Below are 19,960 nucleotides of genomic sequence, written 5' to 3'. Positions count from 1 at the left end.
TTTGATTATCTAATCCTCCTCTTGCCCCCTCTGCTTTACTCACAGAGCGGCATCGCCTGCTCCACTTGCCACCGCAAATTACCATGAAACACCAATGAGCACTGTATTTAAGTCCTTTTCCATAAGCGGGAATGTGGTGCCATGGAGTATCGAGGGAATGGCACTATGGGAGGAACTCTTTTACACTCAGGTTAGCACAGTTTAGCAAGGGCTTGAAGGGTTGTCGTGTTCTCGCTTAGGGAATGTAATTAACAACCACAGAGAGATGTGTACATTTGCATGAAACCCGCATGTCTTTGCATTGAAAATGGCCCTTGTGTGTGCACAAATATCATTTCTGAGTGTGTCAACGTTGGTTGCAGTTCCTCTTCCCCAGGTGGCACAAAGAGTATTCAAGTTTTTCCTTTTTTTTTCTTCAATCCTGAGCTTTCATCAAGCATGAGTGAAAGGAGAAGCATGAAGTGTGTGTGTGTGTGTACGAGTATAAACAAACAAAATAGTGAGAAAAGATTGTATGGGAACCACTAATGCCGGGTACACACTACACAAGAATCAAGCCTGACTCCTGTCAGCAAAACATTGATTTTTTGATGGTTCTAAAGATTATCTTTCCAGATATTCCTGTGATTTGTATGTTAAGAGTGCTTTTTACATCCCCTGATCGGCTTAGAAGTCCATCCTGGCCGCACCGATTTCAAATCGTAAATATTAAACATGTTCAATATTGTACAAACATGTGGCTAATGCATGAGCTAATGCAAAACACAAAGCATAAAGTAATAGCAAGATGGACCACAGAAATGGAAGATCAACTTGTTGATTTGTGGCAACAACATAAGAGTTTATTTAACGTGTCTCCATGACTTCGTCCATCCATCCATCCTTCATGAATTTTCAGTACAAAGTAGTGAAAAAACTAACATCGCTAATTCAAGGCACAAGGTTCCTTATTTGTCATATGTTAATTCCAGCAAAGCAGTCATTGGTGGTGAAAATCTTTAGACTCCGGTTCCTTCAACAATGCTCATAAAATATGTATCTATAAAAGGTGAAATCACACAAGTAAATGTAAATGCAAAATGCCAATCTAAGGCATGAAATAGTGCAGTGTGGCCAAGTTGTTGCTCACCACACACTACAGGAACAAAACTGTTAAATCTAACAGAACATGTCGTTATGTGGGGGGGTCTCTCATATTTTCAAAATCTGTTCAGATTTGAAAAATCTTTCAGTGTGAGCCAGCCTTAGATCGCCCGATCTGCCACATTGCTCTTTGAAGTGAAAGGCTGCAGGACTGGATGCAGGCTCTGCTCTGCTCTCGCTCCCAAAACAAAGGCTGCTTTGTTTGAGTCTGGCGATAAGTAGAATTGTTGTCAGCTTGACTTATCATCCAGACAAAGTGACGGATTGTGATTGAGTAGATAGTAATAGCTTCCTTAATGCCTGCCAGTGCAGCACACACACACACACGCACACACGCACACAGAGGTTCTCACAGACAGAGAGATGAATATTCATGATTATACAGCTGAGGCTCAACACTGGTTCATTTAGCGTTGGCCAGAGAGAGGCCAATGATAGCATTGTAAACAAGCAACCATCAGGGGTTTAATAGCTCGACTCCAGTACTGGCTAATTATGCCGCACATGCACTGACATGACTGCTGATAGAAACACACAGGCACTGATTTGAAAGCTATTGTGGTGGAGATTTCCCTCCTCAGTTTGGCTGCTGAAGTCAAAGCAGACAAACATTTGTCTGGTAGGAAAAAAAAGTGCTAACACAGCTGCCTCGAAACAGTCTGCTGGAGAATAGAGACATCCTGTCATAGTACAGTATGTCATTGTCTGCCAAATGAGTCCTGTACAAATAAACGCAGTCCTTCCTCTGTCCATTGTTTAATGCTGTTTGTATTTGATGAGATAGAGTTTTGTTGCTCCGTCTACACAGTACCAGTTGTGCCCCCAGTTTGCTGAGCACAGGAGTTGTGGTTCATAAAGCTGCTGACAAAGACTTTAAAGCAGAACGATTTTACAAATCCAAGTTTACAGGTGTTGGGGAATGCTTCTGCATGGTGGAAATAACCTGGACAAAGCCTCCAGAGGGAGTCGCGTGAAATCTGATAAATTGCAAGTGATGTCACTTGAGCCTGCGTCAGCGACCATAGATATTAGGGTCGGAACGATACACCTATCTCCCGATTCAATACTATCACGATACCTGGGTGCCGTTTCAATATGTATTACGATTTTTAAGTATTACGATTCTACAAGTAACGCTATTCCATATTGCGATTTATTGCAATTTTTGTTCCGTTTTTTATCACTAGACCATTGGAAGAAATGTAATCATGCACTTCTAGGGACTTGACATAGTAAAAATGTTTCATTTTCAGCATGTATGTAGTCAGAGATGTCCTGAAGTCAAATATATCAGTCATAGTCAGTGTTGTTGATTACACCTTAATTTGAAAACCAGACGTAGTCACATGTGTATACTTCCGCTAACTTCTCCAAGTCCGTCTCTAGCTCTCCCGTCAACTCCGTTCTCTTTATACATCCATGGTCAGCTCCGTCGGGAGCCGTTTGAATGCATTTAACATAAATGTCACCATATGGCTACAGTTGTAGCGTCGGCTGTTTTGATCACGGAGATGAGAGTGACGGGTGGCTCGACCGCACGTTACCGCAATACGATAACGTTTCCTGTCCATGACAGAGTTAGGATGCAGCTTTAGCCATGATGTCTAGCTCTGCTTTTCCTGGCAATGTGTGAAACCCAAAGTGTTTCCATACTTGACTGTATGTGCAGTGTTTACCACTTTGGATTTTCCCACCCCTAGTCCCTGGTATATCCAAATGTCTTTTTTTTTACCTGAAAAGGACTCTAATACTGATTAAGATTGTGTACTTTGGATGTTAAACCTTAAACAGGTGCCATCTGAACTATCTCTCATGTATCGTTACCAATTTTTCATTCATCTCCTTGTATGGTTTCATAGCGATCTGGGATGTCTTGTAGAACATCACTCTGAAGACAGACAGTATCTGAAATCTCTCTGCCTTTTAACACGACAGAGGAATGTGGGGCAACGTTGAGGCCAAGCGCCTCAGGGTTTAAGCTTCCCTGTTGCCTCCTAATTTGAATATCGTTCAACGTCCATTTGCATCTAGTTTTAATAGCGGTTTATTCAGTCAAGCAGAAGATGACATCTTTATCTGTGGTTGACATATGAGGCCGTTAGCCTCAGGCTAGCGTGTGTCTAGTTAATGAGCAGAGGGATGCTGCCGCTGATTAGGAGCGGCAATAAAAATCTCAGCCTTCTACTGTGACTCAACTGTGTAGCGAGCAGATCGGGTCTAGACCCAGATAGGCTGCTTCAAGTTTGTAGTCCAGGTGTGATGAGAAATTAGGGCAGGTGCATCTCTTCCGGGATAGAAAGATAAGCAATAGATTTTGTGTGTACAGAGTAGACAAAAATAACAATAGTGAAGTTATATCATTAAAAAAAATTGAATGACAATTTTTTTAGACTCTAAACATATGGAGAATAAGTATTCAAATTCCTATAATATGCATTTTGTCACAATTTATTACGTATATTGATAACTAAAATCATTTTAAATTGACACTTAATGTACAGAGATGAGGATTAAGATCAAGATTTGGCTCAAAAATCTCTTTCTATGTATTTTTATTGCATGTGTCTTAGCATTGAAAAATTGGACTGGACAGAGTGTATACGTGTGTGTGTGTTTCCACCTCTCCACCATTTACAGTACTGGGAATATTGCTTGGTAAGCGAATGGTGGCCACTGTGTTGCCATGCCAACCACAGCAGCTGTCAGTGTGCCTCCTGTAAGAATGACAAATGATTTTTATTAGAGGTGCTCCAAATTGGTGGGATCCCCCTCTCCATAGAGATGCTTATCGCAGCCCGATCAGACTGGAGTCACTCTGCCAATAACTCTGACCGGGCCTAATTACAACACAGGCCCTCCTGGGCTCATCATACACTCATTATTACTCACCGCCAGTCACCGTGTGACATTTCCATAGTGGGAAACAATGTGGCGTGGCATATGGCAGTATCATGGCTGTGGTTTCAGATAATTAAAACGATGCAAAGTTCAATTGGACAGTACTTTTCAAGAATTCAGTTGGTACGTTTGTAAATGTTACATAAACAAAATAAAAACTGTTAAAGTTAATGTGTTAAAGCAAATTTGTTTTAACGCCACTAATTTCTTTAACACATTAACACAATTGATCTTTCGGAGGTTGTAGCTTGCTTAATTATGAAGCCACATTTTTTACCCTATTCACCTGGGGTGTCTCCCCTTAAGATGCAATTGAGAAGATACTACTATCATATGAAACTGGAAAACCTAAGGAATCCATTGGTACCAAACATGTCATACTAGCTTGTTGTGAAGGTGCCTAAATAATGCTCCAACTGAAAAACTGGCATGGCCATTTTCAAAGGGGTCCCTTGACCTCTGACCTCAAGATATGTGAATGAAAATGGGTTCTCTGGGTACCCACGAGTCTCCCCTTTACATACATGCACACTTTATGATAATCACATGCAGTTTGGGGCAAGTCATAGTCAAGTCAGCACACTGACACACTGACAGCTGTTGTTGCCTGTTGGGCTTGAGTTTGCCATGTTATGATTTGAGCATATTTTTTTATGCTAAATGCAGTACCTGTGAGGGTTTCTGGACAATATTTGTCATTGTTTTGTGTTGTTAATTGATTTCCAATAGTAAATATTAACATACATTTGCGTAAAGCAAGCATATGTTGATAAGAGTATTAAATACTTGACAAATCTTCCTTTAAGGTACATTTTGAATAGATAAAAAATGTTCAATTAATTTGCTATAAATCACGATTAACTATGGTTGGCTTTGGAGGGAGGCCTGAAGGGACGGGCTGTCAGTGTTGCTGACTTTGCAACTTTCTCGTTAGATTTAGGGACTTTTGGAGCTGATAGCTGCTTTCATTGGAAAAGAGTTGGCAACACTTGGCTGAATTTTTTGGTTGGATCATTTTTTTAAATCTAGTGTACTCTTGCTAGCTTCTCAAGATTACCAACCCTAGCTTTTAGGGTGCATGCATACACCCAAAACACTTTTCTTTTTCTTCATTATGTCCTCAGCACACATTTGGCTTACATATCCAATTGTTGGGTTCAAGTTAAAAGACCTTGTTAAAACACATTTTCCAAAGGAACATATTTGAAGTGAAAAGAACAATCTCATACACCCAGCACACTCTTTTCTATTTATTTACCACCTCAAGAAGATTTTTCATAATCAATCCTAGATGCAGATGTTGCTTTGTTAGCGTTCAACAGTACAAGCAGCATGCATTATCTTTTTTTTTTTTTTTTTTTCTTGTCAAGCTGTATGACTTTGAGTGGCCAAGGTTACGGTGACACCGTAGGCCCCGGCTGTCTCCAGGGACCACACTCCACTCACTAATACACTCCAAGACAGTTTGCACAGTGGGGACACTGCCAGCAGAGTGATGAGGAAGCAATTTTTATCTGCATTGTTTAGCTGACTCCACGGGTTTCCTGTAAGTGGCGTCCAGACTGTTGGTGTTGATAGGTCAGACCATTCAAAGTTCTTCAGAGTCGGAGGAGTGCGGGTTGAGGTGTTCAAGGTCATGAGAGAAAATAGTCGGTCTCTCGGCATTTCTCTGTTAGCAAAAGGAGTTGTACATCTGAGCAGTGAGTGTCCTAACATTCCTAACAGCATTTTGTTAAAAGAATATACTTGGGGAATTGTTCTGCATGCAGAACTGCACAGATATACATAGGTATACTCAAGTCATTGGCACAATATCTTCACATCGTGCTATGTACAGTACTCACATTTGCAACATCATATTTGATTCAAGGAAGCCAGCAGACAGTGTAAGAAGCAGAGGTACCGGCTTCCTGTTGAGATCTGTCAGGCAGACAGGGCTGACACTTTTTTGATAATTACTCTGCCTAGCCGTGATCTGAATTAGCATATGAAAGTTGTGTCTTTTTTTTTTGTCCTTCACTAGGAGCGCATAGCTGTAAGCTAATTTGTAAGTCATTTTAGATGACAGAGAGTGGTTGTATCCCAGAGGTGCTCTTTCCCTCTTGATCCTTTATTTTCTTCTCTCTCTCTATCTTTCTCTCTGCTACTTGCTCTCTCTATCTTTTCCCTCCCTCCTCCCATCTCATATCTCCTCCGCTCATGTCTCAATTATAGAATATTGAAATGACTCAGGCAACCGAGGTAACTCTTTCAGCTGTTTTGGGGGCAGATGGTCGCCCAGCAAGCGTAGGTCAAAGTGCTCAGCTGTGTCACCGTGTGTCATTGTGTTCAACCTTATCGGAAATCCTCCTCTCTTAGTCCTTGTCACACGTTAACCCGTGTGTCCAGTGACAGCACGTGCATCCGTCCTTGGTGCAAAGTGTAATAATAGCATTGTAATATGGATGTGATTCAGGCTTTTTTCTCACTGTTTATATTATGTCCCGCAAGCAATTTAGGTTTCAGTGGAAAAAACTGCAAAGCCTCCCCCATTTGAATGAACAAAGAGTCTACTTGCAGGCTCAGTGTGGCTTATATGGGGATTAATTGAAGCTATTGAGTGTGGATCCACAGAAAGGGACTTGTGTTTGCGGCACCATCGATGCCAAAGCAGCTGGGCGGGCCGAGGAAGGGAAGAGGAGGCGACTGATAGTCCAGCAAGCCACCTGGGATGAAGTGAAGCCATAGTTTCAGAAATATACACTAATGCATCCAGGTGTGGACACAAACGCGTGCTCATATGTCTAGCATGTTAACGCACACACACACACACACACACACACACGCTGCAAGAACAGTGGAGGCTGTCTCTCAGACGGTGTTAGTATGCAGTAGGTGGAGCAGAGAGGAGCAGGGAAAAGCGTAGTGGAGCGCCTTCGATCGTTATTATTGACCATTCCTCCATGCAGCAGTGTGCTGCATAAACACATTCACACTCACTCACATGCACACACGCATAGAAACACATTATGTTCACACACACAAAGACTTTAATATACAGACACACAAGCCAGTGGGATTTGAGATAACTGCAGTGGTACGAGCATACACAGAAATGCCCTCAGCTTACTGTACAAGGACATGCAAATACAGTACAGTAGTGTAGTGCCTGTATCTCTGTGTGAGACAATCAATTCTGTTTGTTGGTTGTGAGCATGAGCTCGTTCTGGGAAGAAAGAAATGGAATCTCACCAACAATCAAGAATGTAATCAATTACAAATGGCTGTGGATTTTCTTTATATATATATTTCAAATTAAAGGATAACTTTGGTCTTTTACAACCTATTTTCTCACGTTTTTGTGTCTAAGTGTCTAATGGGGACAACACCTTTTGAAATTGGTCCAGTATTGAGAGAGAACGCTGCAGCCGCTAGCCGTTAAACAGGCTGTAATGTAATCCTTTGGGGCAACCTGGCACCGTCAATTTACGTCCACTAGACGTGTTTGTTTTTGCCATTGACTGGCTCAGATTGTTATTATAAGTGTCTGAAAACATTATGGAAAGTACTCTACAGAGAAATTAAACATTTTTCTTACCTTTCGCTTGATCCAGTCTGTTTGTCATTGTGCATCTCACTCGGAGAAGCCTCGTTGTGAAATGTCGCGTCGCCTCCACATTGCCAAAGTCATCTAAATATTCAGCCATGACATTGAAAATGTTTTATATATCACTAAGCTATGCTTTCCCATGGCACTCCTCTTTCCACTCTCACTCACGTTTCCACCGTTGTCTTCCTACAACAAGTCACAAAACAATTGCAAAGCACTTCCAGTATTAATGCTAAGCTAAGCTAATCATCTCCTCCCCCACTGTATGAAATGAGTTTAATAAATCAGCTTTCTTTAATGAACATAACTCGTCAGTGTGCGAGCAAACAGTTTTTCGACCGCAGTGAAAATGTTGTTTTAGAAAGGCTAAACGCCAACAAATATGGACTGAAGCACAATATTTCGTTGGATAAAAACATTTTGGAATTTTGGAAATGATTACATCTATCTTCTTTCAATACATTTTGACTTTTAGACTTTACAACGCTCTGGAGTTATTGGAAATGTTTGGATCGCACGAGTCGGAAACAATCCTACGCAGCCACCACTGGAATCTAATTCTACAAATAGAATAATACTAATAATATTAATGTAGCCTGATCTTTATCTGCAACTGAGCACAAATATCAGAATGCAGCCCACTGAGTAGCAAAAAAAATCTGTTATTAGGATTTTAGTGATACATGAGCAAATTTAATTTTGACAACCTCAGAGCAGACGAATCCTTACGCACCCCGTGTGATCTTTGGCGCCCCCCCGAGGGGGGCTTAGACCCCAGGTTGGGAAACACCGCTCGAAATGAACCCCATCCTACTCTGTGAAAAATTCACTAATAATCCAGAGCCAGTTTGATTCACTGGTGTGTGTCTGTTTTAACGTGCATTTAAAACACATGCATACTCTCCTCTACTAGCCCTTTCCTTTTGTCACAGTGACAACCAGTCTTTTCTAATGAAAGCTCCTCTCATTCATAAGCCTGCCTTGTCAACGTCTGATGCCAGACAACTTTCAGGGGGAAATAAGGGGAAGAAGATGGCAAAAGGAGGAAGTAAAGACAGACTGCTTTCCCGTTTCCCTTTGATATCTGCTTTCTATGAATTGTTGTCTTCCTTGAAAGTGAAATGCATTTGCAACCAACAAAAGTCATATTTGATAATATTCTTGCTCTTCTCTGTGGTTTTATGATTAAGGACGACGGACACACACATATGGGTGTATACTACCTCTCCTGTCCCCCTTTATTTTACCTCTGGTTGTCGGTCACACACTACAGTACCTCGACCACAAGCTGAAAAAACCCTTAAGGATATCAAATCCGTGGTCTCTCATTTCTAACTAGGTCATCACTTGCTCGCAATAGCATCCTCACCACCCTCCTCTGTGTATTCCTCCCTCTCCTTCTCTGTTTTCTCCCCCCGTTACTCCCTGTCCTCTCATTCATCCCTCCCTATTGCACCGTTACTGTAATCTGAAAGCAGGTTGGACATCATTTTCTGTCATTCACTCCATCCACTATAAGAAGCTCAAGATGATTTTTCCAAAATTAACCAAAGAATTAGCTCATTTTGTGCTGAAAGCCAATTTTTTTTGCCCCCTAAAGATTTCTTGTGATTTTTAAAAAACATAAATGTAGAGGCCAGAATGTAATTTTGATGATGTTGGCATAATGATGGTTTATTTATTGTTGATGATTGCAGATGACGCTTTAAACACAATGATCACAGCTTGCACTTTACAGCTCTTTCCAGTGTTCTAGCACGCACTGTGCAAAGGCCTGTACCAGCAGCCTTAATCTGTGTTAAACTGTCATGACAGGACTAAATGAGAGTAATTCAACACCCCATAAAGTCTGCATTATGATATCTCTACCAATATTGCCAGAATCCCCCACCGTACGGCGGCCCCATTTGATCCCCGTCCCAGATTGCCTTCTCCATCATCTGTGACATGAAATACCCCGGCAGCCACCGGCTACAGCACACATCACTCCTCATAAACACTGACTACCTCTCTCTACTTCCATGTGTTCACACAAATTAGCATAAAATTAGCATGATATTAGCACATGCGACCTGCGCAGCCATGCCTTATCAAAGCGCTCTGTGATCCCTGGCTCCCTGCACTTTTGCTGGAGCAGAGAAAGAAAGAGAAACACACAGAGAGAGAGAGAGGGACAGAGAGTTTTCTCCCAGAGAGAGGGAGGAGAGAGAGCGATGAGCTACATGATAACGAGCTGTGTTACACTGCTACACAACACACAGCCTTGTCACAGCGCCTCAGAGCTGCGCTGAGCTAAATGGGCTGCAGCAGATGTTTGGTGACTACAACCACACCGAGCTGCGAGCCTCACTTGACTTGCAAATATTTGCTAAGAGACTTCAAAATTGGATTTTTCTGTATCGTCTTCTTTTTAGAATGTGTAAGGTAGTGATTCCAGTGCATAAGAATGAACACACACACAGTGCGACTGTAGAATATTATTTGTTGTAAAATGCTAGATGTCTCCCGTGATGAAATCTGGAGGCAACTGATCCTTTGTTTGTTTCTTTCACGTGTCACACATAGTGTTTCATAAAAACCAAAAACATGCAGAGACAGTGCATTTCATCCAAGTGGGCATTTTCAGGATTACACTGATTGGTTGTGGGAGCCCAACGTTACGGGTCAAAAGCTGATTTTTTGCTTCGAAGCTTTGACCATTGCCATGGTAATCGACCTCCAAATCAGTATTCAAATGCTTTTGTTGTTGTTGTTTTATATAAGTTAGGGCTGTCAATCTATTAAAATATTTAATCATGATGAATCGCATGATTGTCCATAGTTAATCAAGATTAAACGCAAATTAATCACACATTTTTTATCTGTTCAAAATGTACCTTAAAAGGAGATTTGTCAAGTATTTATTACTCTTATCAACATGGGAGTGGGCAAATATGCTTGCTTTATGCAAATGTATGTATATATTTATTATTGGAAATCAATTGCCGACACAAATCAATGACAAATATTGTCCTAAAACCCTCACAGGTACTGCATGTAGCATAAAAAACAATTTCAAGCCCAACAGGCAACAATAGCTGTCAGTGTGTCAGTGTGCTGACTTGACTATGACTTGCCCAAAACTGCATGTGATTATCATAAAGTGGGCATGTCTGTAAAGGGGAGACTCGTGGGTACCCATAGAACCCATTTTCATTCACATATCCAAAGGTCAGAGGTCAAGGGACCCCTTTGAATTTGGCCATGCAAGTTTTTCCTAGCCAAAATTCAGCGCAAGTTTGGAGCGTTATTTAACCTCCTACATGAAAAGTATGACATGGTTGGTACCAATGGATTCCTTAGGTTTTTTCTAGTTTCATATGATGCCAGTATCTTTACTCTAGCTTTAAAACTGAGCCCGCTACTACCTAAAAATGACAAGTTGCGTTAATGTGTTAAAGAAAGTAGTGGCGTTAAAACGAATTTGCGTTAACGCGTTATTATCACGTTAACTTTGACAGCCCTAATATGTGTGTGTGTGTGTGTGTACAGTAGTGCGTCAGCGGCACAGTCTTAGCAACTTAAACGGGGGAGATGGAAACGGAAAGACAGAAGAACATGTCAGCCATGTCAATCAGAATGTGTGTAGTGGTAATTCTGTTGTATAGAAGTGAATTCTTACACTACACTACACTACACTACACTACACTCAAAGACATGTGTTCTGTAGAGAATCTGCAAGCTACAGATAGCTTTTCCAGAAGGTTCAACACTGTACTGATTGACCAGAGGCAATATACAGTACTTACAGGTCACATAAAGGTGACATATTTGGTGCTGATTGGCCCACAGGCAGTAACAATATTCATGGGGGCTGTCATTTTAAAATGTCACTTCGGTTTCATTGTTGCATTAAGACCCGTACTGTAGCTGTTTAAAATGGCACCATGCATCAATAATGTGCGGTGACCTAATATGGTATATTTATTTCTTTATTTCCAGTGTCACGGTTTCTCATCACATCCACGGGAGCCCTGTATATCCTGGATGTGCAAATGGAAGACGGGCTGTACAACTACAGGTGTATGACACGCCACCGGTACACAGGAGAGACCCGACAGAGCAATAGTGCCCGCCTCATTGTCTCAGGTAAGAGGAACACTAATCTGTGTATGCAGTGTTCAAATTGTGCATCAGCAACAGTGTCAACAACATCATATCCTGACATACTGTATAGCTATATCTGTTTATGAAGTTCTGTGTCTTATGACAACACAAGTAAACACATTTGGTATACAATATCTGTCCTCAAAACCAACCTAAATACAATATTATGCATGAAACCCTGTTTTCTTTTAGTTTTTCGTTTAACTGTTGGTTTCAAAAATAGTGCAAAGTGACAGAGGACCATATGGAAATATATCTGTGCTTGTAAGAAAAGATCTGGATAATGTGAATAGAATGGAGAGTGACAGGAAAAGCACATGAATTAAAGAGGAGATGACATGTGATAAAGGTCATCAGAGCCGTGCCAACACAGTTTGTGGGGACGGCTTCAGGACAGAAAATGCCTTCCCTTAGCCCAAACACTTTAAAGAGACAGATTTACAGGGGATGTCCTCGACCAAAGAAATTCCTAGTCAACTAACACTCGAATATGATTTTGTCATCTAATCGATTCGTTGATTTAATCGGCAGATCTGTAAAACTGAGTTTCTTCGCAAAGGATCAGACAAAAGCACCACTTTAAATCTTGTGTTTAGCAAAGATGTGCTCTTAAGTTTCTTGGAAATAATAAGTCATTCAGCATGAAAAAAATGATTAATCAACTAAAGAAATCAGGGAGGGGACAGCTCTAACTTGTACACATGAAGATCAGTTGACTTGTCGCGAGGGGTACTACTCAACCTGTGAAAACAGGATGTCATCAGGGTCATCTCGGTTTGGGTTTAAGATTACCGGAGGGGCAGGGAGGGTCTACACAAAAAAAGCTATTGAGTTGCATTATGGGAATTATATGATCCAGTGTTTTTGGAGCTTGAACCATACTCAGTACTAAAAGTCAAGATAATAATCTTCAATTTTGAGTGCAGCTTCATAGTAATGATGTTGCGTTCAAGGTATTTTGACTGAAACTGAAATGAAAGATTATGATCAAAATAAAAAAAAATGTCAACAGTTTTAAAGACTTTTAGCATTGCATAAATTCTGGGGACTTTTAGCCAGAAACCAGTATTATGGGGGTAAATAAAAACATACATTTATTGCACAGTTACGTTTCGAGCACAACAGCTCTTCATCAGACTCAACTTTCGAGTTGTGCTTGAAACATAACTGCAACAAATTAGTAAACATTGGAGCCCTGCAGTGTATAAGCTGCTTATTTTTATTTACTCCTTGATCTGCTCAAGCCGGCACCTGCTGTTTTTTTGGATTGAAAGTGTGTGTATGTATATGCCTTTCTAAAATTCAAATTCAGGGCTCGACAATAAGGATTGCCAGGGACAACTAAAATGACACTTCGCGCTAGTAAATCTAGCAACTCACTTGCCCGATCAGGCAAGTGGTAAAAAGAAATTTAAGACATCATTTTTTCCAGAGCTGATGATGGAAGTAGTTAAGGAGCGAGCCATCTCGCTTACTTCTCATCTCTGTTGAGAGTTGCACATGTGCGGTACTGATCGGGGACAAAATCCCTGTATTACTTGATATGCATCAGAACTTGGGTTTGGAAATTATTCAGAAGTGATAACAAAGACAACTGGAACCTCTTACCATACCCTATTTCCCCCATGCAGACCCCACCAACTCAGCACCCCACATCCTGGACAGCTTCGAGCGTCGTGAGGTGATGTCGTCTCATCGAGTGGAGTTGCCCTGCAAGGCTTCCGGGCACCCCGCACCCAAGTACCGCTGGCTAAAGGACAACCGGCCGCTGGAGCCCGACACTCGCTTCAGACAGAGTGTGACAGGCCTGCTGATAGAGAGAGCCCAGGCCAGCGACACAGGGACATACGTGTGTGAGGTGTGGAACGGCTACGGCAATGCTGAGGTGGTTGGCAGGCTGCAGGTAAAAGGTCAGTGTCCATGGGCAGGTGGTAAGTCACTGGGGTGGATTTTTATCTATGGTATAGTGTCTCAAAACAGGAACAACCTAATTTATGGTGCTACACAAAATGGCAAAATATGCCCTGGGATGCCTCAGTAAAACTACAGAAAACGAATATAATCTTCTGTGAAAACAGCTACTGAACTCTTGCTTCTCTAACCTACAGAGCTCCTAAAGGTCGTGGTGAGCCCGCGAAAGGTGAAGGGCAGCGTGGGAAGCCAGGTTTCACTGTCCTGCAGCGTAACCGGCTCCGAGGAGTACCAGTTGTCCTGGTACCGCAACGGAGAACTCATCTACCCCAGTAACAGCGTTCGCATGACAGGCGAAAACAGGGAGAACCTGGTCATGGCTGGGATGGCCAAGAGCGATGGAGGAGCCTATCAGTGTTTCGCCAGACACGGCAAGATGTCCGCCCAGGACTTCGTTCAAGTCATACTGGAAGGTCAGAACTCACAGTGATCTTACTGGAGATGTGTGGGTGGGAGCAGTTATCACACAGTACTTTATATGTTTAATCTCTTTGTGTTGTGTGTGTGTATATATACATGTGAATCCAAACTCTGTGTCTGTGTGTTCATGTTCAAATCCAGACTGTGTATGTGGTATTGAGTGCTGCAGTATACAGCTCAGCTTTATTAGATTTTCTGAAAGAGGCTTGCATACCGTTACACAAGCTGGGTTGCTGCAGTGTCTGCCTCCCATGACCACACCAATGTAAGGAGAATATTGATAATCAATGATGTTGTGAAGCCAGAAAAAGGAGCTGTATTAATCTGCTTTACACTCTGATTCTGCTTTTTTCACAGCAGACATGAATGTATTGCAGTGAAAAAAATTCTGAATATATTTTCATTTTAAAGAGGATTTATTATTAGGGCTGTACCGAATGTCATTTTTCTTTTACATTCAAAGTTTCTACTGAGGTTTTTCGAAAGAAACTTTGAATGTCAGTCGTCATATTTTAAGACATTATCACCCTAAAAAAATGGGGGTTATATAAATGTATGCCCCTCTAATATTTGAAAGGCTAAACGCCACCAATATGGATTGAAGCAGAATATTTAGTTAGATAAAAACTTTGGAAATGATAACATATATCTTTTGATGTGACCATTGCTGTAGTGTCTTCCTCCCATGACCACACCAATGTAAGGAGAATATTGATAATCAACGATGTTGTGGAGTCAGAGAAAGGAGCTGTAATAATCTGCTTTACACTCTGCTTTCTATACGGCAGACATGAATGTATTGCAACGAAGAAATTCTGAATAGATTCTTATTTAAATAAGGGTCTATTATTGGGGCTGTACTGAATGTCATTTTTTTTTACATTCAAAGCTTCTATTGTGGTTTTCAAATGAAACTTTTAATGTCAGTCATCATATTTTATGACGCCATCGCCCTAGGAAAAATACTTTTTTGTTATTGTAGTTATATAAATGTACACCCCATTAATAGAGGTGCATGACTCCCTTTATGTGCGGCAAGCAAGAGAGCATACACTTTTTTGACAGCAGTGAAAATGTTTTTGAAAGGCTAAACGCCAACAAATATGGATTGAAGCAGAATATTTCGTTAGATTACAAACGTGAGCTTTGGAAATGACTATTTTTTTTCAATAAATTTAGATTTTGGACTTTACACGCTCTGAAGTTATTGGAAATGTTTGAAATGATATTACTAGTATTGTTAGTGTAGCTTAATCTTTATCTGCAACTGTGTACAGAAATAATGAGTTTAAACAGAATGAAAATACATGCAAAAAAAAAGCTGCGCAGCATTCAAATGTTGAATTTGAATTTGAATGTCAACGTTATGAATGAAGCTTTGAATTGTTCAGTACAGTGCTATCTATTATGCCATATAATTAGTGTAGAATAATAAAATGTACATTGCCATGTGTATCTCCTTCCACTGCCCAGATGGCACCCCCAAGATTCTGGCTTCATTCAGCGAGAAGGTCTACAACATCAATGAGTTTGTGTCGCTGTCGTGCACGGTGAAGGGCACGCCGGAGCCCCGGGTAACGTGGACTCTGGATGACGAACCCGTGGTACGGGACAGCCGCCACCGCATCTCCCACTACACCAACACCGAGGGCCACGTGGTCAGCCACCTCAACATCAGCCAGACCCAGGTGCCCAATGGAGGGGTGTATCGCTGCATCTGCAACAACTCGGCCGGGACAGTTTCCTACCAGGCGCGAATAAACGTAAGAGGTGCTTGTCAGATCAACTCTTCCAACACACCATCACATATACACATCAACATGTCTTGATTTATTCTGTTTTTTAATGCCTTTTATGAATTGGCTACGTTTAAAGTGCCTGGATGTGCACATGTTGAAAGAATGCCTGACTAAAGTTTGTTTTTTTATTTTTATGTGTTGCTAGTTTTTCATTTCGAAACCTGATATTGTAGCTTCAGATCAGCTCAGAATACGACTGACACTTCTACAACCTCCTGTACTAGCTCCTGTTATCATCAGTCACTGGTGTCAGCGTTAACTTTTCTAATGCCCTGCTTCCTACCCAACACCTGCTGATAGCTTTATACTGGGACACCATTAGGGTGATTTACTGTTAGCTCCAGTGTATGACTGTAGTGCTATCTGCTCTCTACAGGGACATGGTTCGCTGGGTTGCTTGTTGTCATGTAGCGGTAACACTGGGGCGCTCAGGCCCTCTGTGCTTGGTGCAAGGCTATTAGTATTTCTGTATTGCAGAGAGGGAAGGGTACTTTCTATACACTGATTGGTTTAATTTGATTGTGTTCATTCTTGCATGTTGTAAGGCTAAATAGGGCGATCCTCTAGCCCTTAAGCGAGGGTCCGTGGATGCCGAATGCAGCCAAGCAATGAAGATAAATCTCCACAGGTGCCATTGCAGAGAAAGCGTAATGACTGTTTCTCACATCGTTGGCTCCTTAATCGTGCTAAAGAGAGTAGCAACCCAGGATATGCTTGTGCTCAAAGTACACTACAGAGCCTAGTTAAACTGTCTTCTATAGTGCTTTAAAGAGAAGCCTAATAGTCCATTTCCCTGATAGACACTGAGCTATGGAAGCCTATTGGTTATCCTGTTGGTTTTTCACAAGTGTGTGCGAAAGCTGGCAACATGAGTAATGGTTGTGATAATAGCTTCACGAGTGGAGAAAGGGAACATTCCACTCTAATGCTTGTCGGAGGCAATCACAGCCAGCACCAAAGAGGTGCAAGATAATATTCACTACAGGCTCAAGTAGAAGGGTACATGAGTCCCTGGTTCTGACAAGGCAAAAAGCACATTCAATGTGAAGGAAAACAGAGCAGAATGGGTCCACTGGTAATGATGTTACTACAAGGATATCTTAGTCAGGCAGTCTGGAACTCCTAAATAAATCTAGGCAATGTTTTGATTTCTTATCTTATCGTTATAGAATGAATCAAGGCATGTAAAAAACACACACAACACAGCACAGCTATCTTTTATAGCACCCCCCCGCCTCAAAATCATTTTAAGAGAGTTGTCTCTCCAATGTGTCCTTCAAGGGCCTGCCAGCATCAGACCAATGAAAAACCTCACTGCCATCGCTGGCCGGGACATGTACATCCACTGCCGTGTCATTGGCTACCCGTACTACTCCATCAAGTGGTACAAGGACTCCAATTTGCTGCCGTACAACCACCGGCAACGGGCCTTTGAGAACAACGGCACCCTGAAGCTGTTCGATGTGCAGAAGGACGTGGATGAAGGCGAATACACATGCAATGTGCTGGTGCAGCCTCAGCTCTCCACACACCAGAGCGTCTATGTTACTGTGAAAGGTATGAACCTCAATCTTTAGTTACAGTTCATGAATCAACACTGGATAGTAAGGCTCAGGATTCCTAAGCAGTATGGAGAAGTATGGAATTTGATTTTAGTAATTTCCAGGTCTGGATAAGTATGGAAAAAAAAGAAAAGAGAGTGTGGAAAACTATTTCTGTTTCCAGACTATTGGCCTTATTCTGTTTTCTAAAGTATAAAATTCAGAACTTCTAAAAATATGTTGATCATACAAGCAGAGTGTTTTTCATGTGCCTTGGAGCAGCCAGTGCAGCCAACATGTTTACCACTGTGTGACGTAGCGTGGGTCAGAGAAAGATGTCATCGAAATCAAAACAAGAAGTAGGCTACGACGTGCGACTGAACGCACACTCCTGCACAGAGCTGCCTGTACATCACAGCCAGGACCGGTGCGTCCATATAGGCAAACTAGGCGATTGCAAAATGTGAGCCAACTTTTCATTATGAGCAAAATAACATTATAATATAATAATAAAGAGTAACCAAAAGCTGCAAGCAGACAGCACAGAGCGGAACACTGCCTGTCAGACTGGGCCAATCTAATACTTTTAATATTGAGGGCGGTACGAGCGGACCCTACCAATTTGGACTGATCCTCATTTTGGTTGATCCATCTCACTTCAGTTTTTTTTCACCTCAGGACCTTGAGATACAGTTTGATACCCAGGATACAAACTGAGGAGGTGTCATCCAATATGAAGTGCCTTGAAGGTCTTCATCATCATTTGATTATCTTTATACGACTAAAACTGTACTATTGTGAAAATTACTTCCCAAAATCTTTTGGCTCGCGCCCTATGGGTGCTCACATAAAAGGCCTCTCCATCTCACTGTCCCAGTCTGTCCCTGTTGCTAATAGAGGGAAAGCATAATTGCTTTTCACCTAGAGCATCGCCCAAAGTGCAAGATGTTTGACAGTGGAACGTCGTCCAGCTTTCCGCGTAGGGCTGGGGACTGAACGGCCACAATTTAAATGTCCCAAATACAAAGCCTGGTGGGTTAACAATTCCAAATGGGAAAAGAGAGCTGGATGCAGACTTTGCGTAAAATCGTTTGACATCTCAACCGTGGGGTAGACGACGAAGCACTGTAGTCTTGTAGTCTTGTAGTCATTCTCTGCAGCCCAAGTCACAAAGTCACAAAGTCAAATATGAAAAATCTACCGAGAAGTCAGGAAATTTGCGTCTGGAAAAGTGTGAAATTTTAAAATGGAAAATGTGTAGGAACCCTGAAGCCTGGAGTTTATATTTAGAAAAATAGCATTAGATTTAGGCACTGTAGCTGTGTGTAATCATGTGTACTCCATCAGGATTATTACCAATCTGAAGTGTCAAGTAAGCAGCTTAGGCCATTTATTTGAGATGTATATAAACACTGTATCATACCCCGGTATTTGTAGAGTACATTCATGGGTACTCCATCATTAATCTGTTAGTCTAAGACGCAATCACTTCATCAGTCTGCAACACTGACCCTGTGTCTTTCCATCTGGCGTACATGCTGTTCATCACATTTAAAAGATACATTAAAGCATCGCCTTAGTATTTACCTTTCCTTGTCGCAGAAAACACAGATATGCAGAGGGATATTTGTATACCACAACCTGTAAAAAAAACACACACTCACATCACTGATAGCAAAGCACCATCTCCATCATCCCGGCCAGCTTATCTGGGGCTCATCTGAATATGCAGCGGCGCTGAGCTGAGCCAGATGATGATAACCTCAGATGGCTTTCTTTCTTCAATGACGCTGCATAATTTGAAATGTCGGATGGGCAACACCTCCCCTCCCCTCTCTCTTTTTCTCTCTGGCGGGTCTTGACGTGCTAACAAGTGTGCGAGGGGGAAATCACACAGCGTAGACAAAGCTATGCCGCCATTCCGCCTCGGCTAATTTGCCTCTCGGCTGCTTAGCATTCCGCCGCTGCCGAGAGGGAATCCCCAGGAGCCTATTATGCCTATTTTGTTGTGAATTAAATAAGCGCTGAAGTGCAGCTTATTCCAATGTTATTTTAAATCATTAATTTTCCAAAGCATCTGGTTCTCACGATGGCTACAGTGTCCCCAGAGAGCAAAAGACAGTGAGAGAGAGAATGTTATATGCATGTTGTTTGAGTGAGAATCCAGCCGCTCTACGTGGGTAGAGGTAATAGAATAATTCTCTCATTCCTGCAAAATCACAGCATGTTTTAATATTGAAAAACTAGGTGATAAAGAGAGAACTGTGACTAATGGTAGTGCTTTATAAAGTAGCTCAGCCATGACATGTGTGTGTATATATATATATATATATATACTGTCAATCGATACAATTATTTAAAGTTGCATAAAGAAATTAGCGCCATTAAAACAAATTTGACAGCCCTAATATATATAGATATGATGTCTTTTTATACGTACATGAATGGTGACT

At 41.6% G+C, this 19,960-nt stretch overlaps 1 protein-coding gene across 5 annotated transcripts in view; it reads left to right on the top strand.

Moving 5' to 3' along the window:
• LOC119475805 (Down syndrome cell adhesion molecule homolog) overlaps positions 1 to 19,960 on the top strand; it is a 116,916-nt gene that overhangs the window by 63,370 nt on the left and 33,586 nt on the right. For all 5 annotated transcript variants that reach the window (XM_037748859.1, XM_037748857.1, XM_037748855.1 and 2 more), the window contains 5 exons: positions 11,612 to 11,758; positions 13,408 to 13,686; positions 13,885 to 14,160; positions 15,641 to 15,937; positions 17,248 to 17,523. In XM_037748859.1, coding sequence (XP_037604787.1) covers positions 11,612 to 11,758; positions 13,408 to 13,686; positions 13,885 to 14,160; positions 15,641 to 15,937; positions 17,248 to 17,523 — 1,275 coding nt within the window. The remainder of the gene's footprint in view (positions 1 to 11,611; positions 11,759 to 13,407; positions 13,687 to 13,884; positions 14,161 to 15,640; positions 15,938 to 17,247; positions 17,524 to 19,960) is intronic.

This window comes from Sebastes umbrosus, chromosome 17 (assembly GCF_015220745.1).
Source record: "Sebastes umbrosus isolate fSebUmb1 chromosome 17, fSebUmb1.pri, whole genome shotgun sequence".
Taxonomy (NCBI): domain Eukaryota; kingdom Metazoa; phylum Chordata; class Actinopteri; order Perciformes; family Sebastidae; genus Sebastes; species Sebastes umbrosus.
This window is presented reverse-complemented; position numbering and strand designations above follow the sequence as displayed.